Source organism: Oncorhynchus mykiss, chromosome 25 (genome assembly GCF_013265735.2).
Source record: "Oncorhynchus mykiss isolate Arlee chromosome 25, USDA_OmykA_1.1, whole genome shotgun sequence".
Lineage (NCBI taxonomy): Eukaryota > Metazoa > Chordata > Actinopteri > Salmoniformes > Salmonidae > Oncorhynchus > Oncorhynchus mykiss.
Genome location: NC_048589.1, coordinates 24,551,983 through 24,560,721, shown reverse-complemented (window position 1 = coordinate 24,560,721; position 8,739 = coordinate 24,551,983). Strand labels below are relative to the sequence as shown.

General features: G+C 43.6%; 1 protein-coding gene across 2 annotated transcripts in view; it reads left to right on the top strand.

Annotated features, from left to right (window-relative positions):
- Positions 1 to 669: 669 nt before the first annotated feature.
- The window catches only part of LOC110505685 (rho-associated protein kinase 2), a 52,059-nt gene continuing 43,989 nt past the window's right edge, over positions 670 to 8,739 (top strand). For both annotated transcript variants that reach the window (XM_021585072.2, XM_021585071.2), the window contains exon 1: positions 670 to 1,536. In XM_021585072.2, the coding sequence (XP_021440747.2) occupies positions 1,438 to 1,536 (99 nt within the window). In that variant the 5' untranslated portion in view covers positions 670 to 1,437. The remainder of the gene's footprint in view (positions 1,537 to 8,739) is intronic.

Genomic DNA, 8,739 nt, shown 5'->3' with positions numbered 1-8,739 from the left:
GAGCCGTCCTCCTCTCAGCAGCCTCCTGTGTTCTCCACTAGGGTCTGGGCTTGATGTGCACAGCTGGTAATACACTGGAGTCCCCGGGCGACCGGTTCGTACATGAAACATTCTCCATTCAGGCTGCAAAGGCTTCGATTTCCTCTTTAACTAGATTTAAAGAGAAGGCTGAAAAAAAAATGGGAAAATATGCATACTTTCTTAATGAACACACAATTTTCCACTACTAGGCTAGAGTGGATAAAGCCTATGCTACTTCCTGATGTTGCGCCCTGCGTTCAGCCAATCAGGTTGCAGCAGTCTGTTGTTTACCCCTGGCTGAACATGGGGCGAAACACAGGAAGTATAGCATTCCTAGGCATTACCCATTATAGCATAGTGGTGGGAAACGATGTGGCAACCCATCAAGAGGTTCAAACCTATTGTTGTAACAAGGTGTTAGCGTGATAGTCACATGGACAGTTGTAGGGTCGCAGGTTCAAGTCCCAACAATATCAAGAGATAGATACCTATGTGCTGTTAAATAGTGGAAATAATGTATCAATCAGATGAATAATTTCTCAGTGTGAAGAACGTATTTGTAAAACTTTAGGAGAGCTTTCATCACATAGGCCTGGGTTCATCATGCAGCTTCCCACGTTGGACAGCAGGCTATATAGACAAGAGGAGGCTTATGGGTAAATGAGTCGGCTGTGTTTGCTTGTTGATATCAGAAGAGGGAGGAGAGAGATCTAGCGCTGGAAGTGGAGTATGTAGTGTACGAGGACTCCATGGTGGCTAACTGTAGTTAGCCATTCCGACAAACCTTTGTTTTTGGGCATGCAGGGATAAATACCCATCTAGTGCATGGGAGAAGAACTGATCATAGAAAGTTTAACGATTCATCACGCAAGCTATTTTGGAGAACGCCATTCTTACCCTGTACATTTGCCTACGACTGTGAGGCAGTCACAAAATCCATGTAATTTGAGAGTTTCTAAAGTTGGATTTTAAACACTGCGGACTGTTTTAGAAACACATTTTTGAAATTGAAGCAAAGCATTTCGGAGCGCCCAAAAAGAGAAGGGGAGGGGGGTCAAAGAAAACGCCCTGTTGCTGAATCTTGTAAAAATGTTAACTTAATCGCCGTGTGGACCTTAAAGAACATTTATATTGAATATGTTACCATAAGTTTTTACCTTAATTTGCGTTCAACGACATCTCCTAACTAATTGGCAAGTTTGAGGAGCGGCGCTTCTCCCTTCACGGTGGATTATGTTTTCCTCTTCATTGTGGACACTGTAATTCCGAAGCGATTTCAGAGGGCGGTGAGTCGGAGGCTGCTAGGCCCACGGCGATTGCTCAAGAACTAAAATATTTTTTCTCATGTAAACTCTTAAGACTTCTCATAAGGCTCGTCTTATATGTAAACGAAACGGGCATTAATCAATCGCAAAGATGTCGCTTGGTGCAGAGAGAAGGATGGAAAACCGGTTGAAAAAGCTGGAGGCCATGATCAAAGATCCAAGATCTGCGATAAACTTAGAAAGTTTACTGGTAAGTCTGCTTAAATATTTTATTAATTATTAATAGGTCCCATGTTTTCCCCTTTCGCATTTTGAAGCAACCGAAAAAATACATAGTAATAAGTAGACTTCTTACGCCTTTTAACCAAGACATGTATACATTTTTATGTTCAGATAATACATTGTAACCGAATTTCCACAAAGCCTTTGATGCAGGTCAACAACATTAACTTGAGAAATTATAGGCCTATTGCACTATCTTTTAGATTAACAAACTGTATTTGCACATTATCGTTAGCCTACATTTTTGCACCGATAACCGCACCATCTGTATCCTTCTATGACAATGTGTAGCCGGCTATTCAGATGACATGCAGACGAGGCCTATAATGAATTGCTCCCGGTAAAGTTACGATAATAGTGGCTACATAAGCCTATGTAAGGGTATAAGGACAGTCATAAAAAATAATTGCGCCCTTTTCTTTTGAGACATGAGAGCATTTGATGCAGCAGACAACATACTTTAACTATAGCCGTAGCCTTGAACTGTCTGTTTGAAGATTATGGGGAATAGTGGAAAATGTGTATATCGTTGTAGGTTACTTCTATGGAAACATTTATTCCGTTCAAATTCTTGAGCGATCTTCCACTTGGCAAGGGATTGGCCCACTATATGGGATATGCACCAGACGGGTACCACTACCAACGGCATGCCACATGCGCGCTTGTCTCTTATACAGACAGATGCGTTGTAGTAGCTGCCAAAGAGAGGACTGGGTTGTAGACCTCAGCCAACTGTTTAAGAGGATAATAACAAGGAAACGATTGAGGAGCATTTACCCAGACAGGCATACTCACTGCTGTGGAATGTCGAGAGGACTGTCATCTGTTAATAGGCCTGAAAACATTCCGCATAAACTTATTGTGATAATAGTTGTTCCAGACTGAAATAGCCACACCTACATCCTAAACACTCATATTTTACAAATGTATGTATTTCCATCGGAATCTCCCCCAGACACATTTCAAAACTGAATTGAAGGCCTAGCAGTGGATTTTCCTGCAGTTACCATAGATGCTATGTTAAGCAGTTTCTGAAACGGAATTAAACTTCTACAGTGCCAGTTAAAATCTTTTTAAAAGTGCAGAATGAATATAGTTTATATGCAGTGACTGAATCCTCAGCTGTTTATTTCCTGGGAATGAGTAGGAGATGGATATCAGAGCTAGATGACTGTTCTAGACTGAAGTTGAGTGGGAAGAGTGCGTGGGTTTGAACAGGCTGGATCCTCTAGCACTCTTGCCTCCCAAGCCATTTTTAGTGCCTCGCACTCTGTTATTGCTTGCTATGAAGAAGGCAGAGAGGACAAGCATCAGGCATTGCATTGATGCAGTCAGACTGTTTCTACATGCTCTGACCAGCAGCACATATTCAGACCTGTTTCTACATGTTCTGACCAGCATCACACATTCAGACCTGTTTCTACATGTTCTGACCAGCAGCACATATTCAGACCTGTTTCTACATGTTCTGACCAGCAGCACACATTCAGACCTGTTTCTACATGTTCTGACCAGCAGCACACATTCAGACCTGTTTCTACATGTTCTGACCAGCAGCACACATTCAGACCTGTTTCTACATGTTCTGACCAGCAGCACACATTCAGACCCCCGGCATACCCTCCATTTTTCCCTTTAAAATCTTTGCCTAATGGTAAATTATGAACACAGTCATCGACATCCATTAACACCTATAAAAGCTTCTTACATATACAGTGCATTCTAAAAGTATTCAGACCCCTTCACTTTTTTGACATTTTGTTACATTAGCCTTATTCTAAAATTGATTCAATTGTTTTTTCCCTCGTCAATCTACACACAACACCCCATAATGAAAAGCAAAAACAAGTTTTTTGACATTTTTGCAGATGTATTAAAAAGGAACTGATCACATTTACATAAGTATTTAGAATGTTTACTCAGTACTTTGTTGAAGCACCTTTGGCAGCGAGTATTCTTGGGTATGACGCTAGTTTGGCACACCTGTATTTGGAGAGTTTCTCCCATTCTTCTCTGCAGATCCTCAAGCGCGGTCAGGTTGGATGGGAAGTGTCGCTGCACAGCTATTTGCAGGTCTCAGAGATGTTCGATCGGGTTCAAGTCCGGGCTCTAGCTGGTCCACTCAAGGACATTCAGAGACTTGTCCCGAGGTCACTCCTGCGTTGTCTGAGCTGTGTGCTTAGGGTCGTTGTCCTGTTGGAAGGTGAACCTTGACCCCAGTCTGAGAACCTGCTCCAGAGTGCTCAGGACTTCATCAAGGATCTCTTTCCCCAAATCCTGACTAGTCTCGCAGTCCCTGCCACTGAAAAACATCCCCACAGCGTGATGCTGCCACCACCATGCTTCACCGTGGGGATGGTATTGCCCAGGTAATGAGCTGTGCCTGGGTTCCTCCAGACGTGACGCTTGGTATTCAGGCCGAAGAGTTCAATCTTGGTTTCATCAGAGCAGAGAATCTTGTTTCTCATGGTCAGAGAGTCCTTTAGGTGCCTTTTGGCAAACTCCAAGTGGGCTGTCAAGTGCTTTTTACTGAGGAGTGGCTTCCATCTGACCACTCTACCATACAGGCCTGGTAGACTGCTGCAGAGATGATTGTCCTTCTGGAAAGTTTTCCCATCTCCACAGAGGATCTCTAGAGTGACCATCGGGTTCTTGGTCACCTCCCTGACCAAGGCCCTTCTCCCCCCCCATTGCTCAGTTTGGCCAGGCGGCCAGCTCTATGAAGAGTCTTGGTGGTTCCAAACTTATTCCATTTAAGAATGATGAAGGCCACTGTGTTGGGGACCTTCAATGCAGCATAATGTTTGTGTACCCTTCCCCAGATCTCTGCCTCGACACAATCCTGTCTGAGTTCTACGGACAATTCCTTCGACCTCATGGCTTTGTTTTTGCTCTGACATGCACTGTCAACTGCGGGACCTTTATATAGACAGGTGTGTGCCTTTCCAAATCATGTCTAATCAATTGAATATACCACAAGTGGACTGCAATCAAGTTTTAGAAATATATCTCAAGGATGATCATTGGAAACAGGATTCACCTGAGCTCGAGTCTCATATTAAAGGGTCTGAATACTTCTGTAAAGAAGGTATTTCTGTTTTTTATTTTCAGTACATTTAAAAATGTCTAAACCTGTTTTTGCTTTGTCATTATTGGGTGTTGTGTAGATTGAGGGATATATATGAATCCATTTTAGAATAAGGCTTGAACATAACAACATGTGGAAAAAGGGAAGGGGTCTAAATACTTTCTGAATGCACTGTAATTATCCTGGATAAGACTCCAATTGCCTCAGCAGAACAATGCCTGGGCCATTTTATGTCCTCGTTTACTGTAAATGTTTTTCAACCTGTACTCTTCTTAATTTACACTCCATGTACAGGTAATTGGCAAAATAAAGGAAACGCCATCATAAAGTGTTTTAATGGGGCTTTTGGCCTGAACAGCTTCAATGTATCTTGGCATATATTTTACAATTGTCTGGAATTCTATTGGAGGGATATGGCACCATTATTCCATGATGAATTATATAATTTGGTGTTAAAATAATGTTTTTATTTGTCTCATGCTTCATAGACTAACCGTAAAATGCTTAATGGTCATTTTTCAACAATGCAGAGTTAAAGAGAAGATCAAATAAAACAATTGAAATAGTGACACGAGAAATAAATACACTGACTAACAAAAAAGAAAGAGTAAGAATTACATTGCTATATACTGAGTGCACAAAACATAAGGAACACCTGCTCTTTCCACGACACAGCTTTCACCTGGTCAGTCCATCATCCCTTAATGATGTTATATCCACTTCAATCAGTGTAGATACAAGGGAGGAGACTGGTTTAAAGGATTTTGAAGCCTTGAGACAAATGAGACATGTGTTGTGTATGTGTGTCATTCAGAAGGTGGATGGGAAAGAAAATATTTCAGTGCCTTTTGAACGGGGTATGGTAGTAGATGCCTGGCACACCAGTTTGTGTGTCGAGAACTACAACGCTGCTGAGTTTCACGCTCAACAATTTCCCATGTGAATCAAGAATGGTCCACCACCCAAAGGACATCCAGCCAACTTGAATCAACTGTGGAACGCATTGGAGTCAACATCGGCCAGCATCCCTGTGGAATGCTTTTGACACCTTGTAGAGTCCATGTCCTGACTAATTGAGACTGTTCTGAGGGTAAAAGGGGGTGCAACACAATATTAGGAAGGTGTTCCTAATGTTTTGTATAGGGAGTAGAAAATAACATGGCTATATACAGGATGTACCAGTACAAAGTCTATGTGCAGGGGTACGAGGTAATTGAAGTATCTATGTACTGTACTTATCGGTAGGGTTAAAGTGACTAGGCAACACGATAGATAATAACAATAGTGTGTGTGTGTTGGGGGGGGTGTCTGGGTAAGTACACTACATGACCAGAAGTATGTGGACACTGCACGTCGAACATCTCATTCCAAAATCATGGGCATGAATATGGAGTTGGTCCCTCTTTTGCTGCTATAACAGCCTCTACTCTTCTAGGACGGCATTCCACTAGATGTTGGAACATTGCTGCGGGGAGTTGCTTCCATTCAGCCACAAGCAATTAGTGAGGTCAGGCACTGATGTTGAGCGATTAGGCCTGGCTCGTGTTCCCTTTTCATCCCAAAGGTGTTCGATGGGGTTGAGGTCAGGGCTCTGTGCAGGCCAGTCAAGTTCTTTCACATCGATCTCAACAAACCATTTCTGAATGGATTTTGCTTTGTGCACAGGGTGCATTGTCATGCTGGAACAGGAAAGAGCCTTCCCCCAAACTGTTGCCACAAATTTGGAAGCACAGAATCATCTAGAATGTCATTGTATGCTGTAGCGTTAAGATTTCCCTTCACTGGAACTAAGGGGCTGAGCCAGACCATTATTTCTCCTCACCAAACTTTACAGTAGGCACCACGCATTGGGGCAGGTAGCGTTCTCCTGGCACCCGCCAAACCCAGATTTGTCCCATTGGACTGCCAGATGGTGAAGCGTGATTCATCACTCCAGAGAACACGCTTCCACTGCTCCAGAGTCCAATGGCTGTGAGCTTTACACCGCTCTAGCTGACGCTTGGCATTGTGCATGGTGATCTTTAGGCTTGTGTGCGGCTGTTTGGCCAGGGAAACCTGTTTCATGAAGCGCCCGATAAACAGTTATTGTGCTGACTTTGCTTCCAGAGGCAGTTTGGAACTTGGAACTTCACGGCTGAGCCATTGTTACTCCTAGCCGTTTCTACTTCACAATAAGAGCACTTATAGTTGATCGGGGCAGCTCTAGCAGGGAAGAAATATGATGAACTGACTTGTTGGAAAGGTGGTATCCTATGATGGTGCCACATTGAATGTCACTGAGCTCTTCAGTAAGGCTATTCTACTGACAATGTTTATCAATTGAGATTGCATGGCTGTGTGCTTGATTTTATACACCTGTCAGAAACGGGTGTGGCTAAAATAGCTGAATCCAGTCATTTGAAGGGGTGTCCACATACCTTTTGTATATCTAGTGTATGTAGGTCTACCGTAGGTGCCGTCTGCGGGTCTATAGCCCCACCCTATGGCTCTTATCCCACAGTGAACTACTACCCACTTTAATAGCCCACCAGCAGGGATGCCCCTTATGTAGCAAACCATGTGTGTTTCACATCGGCCTGCACAGCTACATGCATTGGCATAAACACAATGCACCAAAACAACACCACCAATAGCTGATAATTACTGGGAGCAATATCATCATCGACATCGAAGGAAAGCAATACAATATGTCTACTGCTAGCCTGGGCAGCTGCTAATGGACTTATGGATCTCCACCACAGGAGGTTGGTGGCACTTTAATTGGGGAGGGCGGGTTTGTGGTAATGGCTGGAGCGGAATTAGTAGAATGGCATCAAACACCATGGTTTTTCATTAGCTCCATTCCAGAAATTATTATGAGCCGTCCTCCCCTCCTTAACTAGATTTAATAACGTCTCGGGAAAAAACGGGAAAATATGCATACTTTCTTTATGAAACACCATTTTCCACCATCATGCCAGAGTGGCTAAAGCCTAGGAATGCTACTTCCTGATGGTGCACCCTGCGTTTAGCCAATCAGGTTGCAGCAGTCTTTTTACCCCTGGCTGACCACAGGGCGAAACATCAGGAAGCATTAGCCTTTCTAGTATAGTGGTGGAAAATGATGTGGCAACCCATCAAGAGGTTCAAACGCTGCTGGGAGACCAGATGTTAAATCCAATATCAAATATTCTATTAGGCTCAACTTGAAGCTATATGATATCCTCTGCAAGTAGCCAACTTGATGCACACTTCATGATCATTGCACACAGCCATAAAATACTCTTAACTGTTACAACAATTCAAGAGAGAGATCCCCACGTGCTGTTAAATAGTAAGGCCATTCGCTGCCAATGTTTGTCTTTAGCGATTGCATGGCTGTGTGCTTGATTTTATAGACCTGTCAACAAGTGTGGCTGAAATAGCAGAGTCCACTAATTTGAATGGGTGTCCACATACTTTTGTGTGTGGGTAGAGTCCAGTGTGTGTGCAGGAGTTGGTGGAAAAAACATCCAATGCAGGTAGTCCGGGTAGCCATTTGATTAGCTATTTAGCAGTATTGTTTAGAAGTATGATGGCTTGGGTGTAGAAGCTGTTCATATTCCAGACGACTTGCAGCATTGCCATGTGGTAGCAGAGATAAGTGTGGTTTGGGTGGCTGTAGTCTTTCATAATATTTTGGGCCTTCCTCTGACACTGCCTGGCATAAAGGTCCTGGATGGCAGGGAGCTCGGCCCAGTGAATTACTGGGACTTACGCACTACACTCTGAGGCACCTTGCGGTGAAATGCCAAGCAGTTGCCATACAAAGTGGTGATGCAGCCAGTCAGTGTTCTTGATGGTGCAGCTATTGAAGGTTTTGAGGATCTGAGGGCCAAAGCCGTTGTCGTGCCCTCTTCGACTGTTGGTATGCTTGGACCATGCTTGGACCCTTGTAGTGCCAGGGATAGGTTGTTTTCCTGACACTACACTGACAGGTCTCTGACCACCTCCCTCTAGGCTGTCTCATCGTTGTCGGCGATCAGGCCAACCACCGTAGTGTAATCAGCAAACTAAATGATGGTGTTGGAGTCGTGTGACCACAGGAGGGGACTAAGCACACAC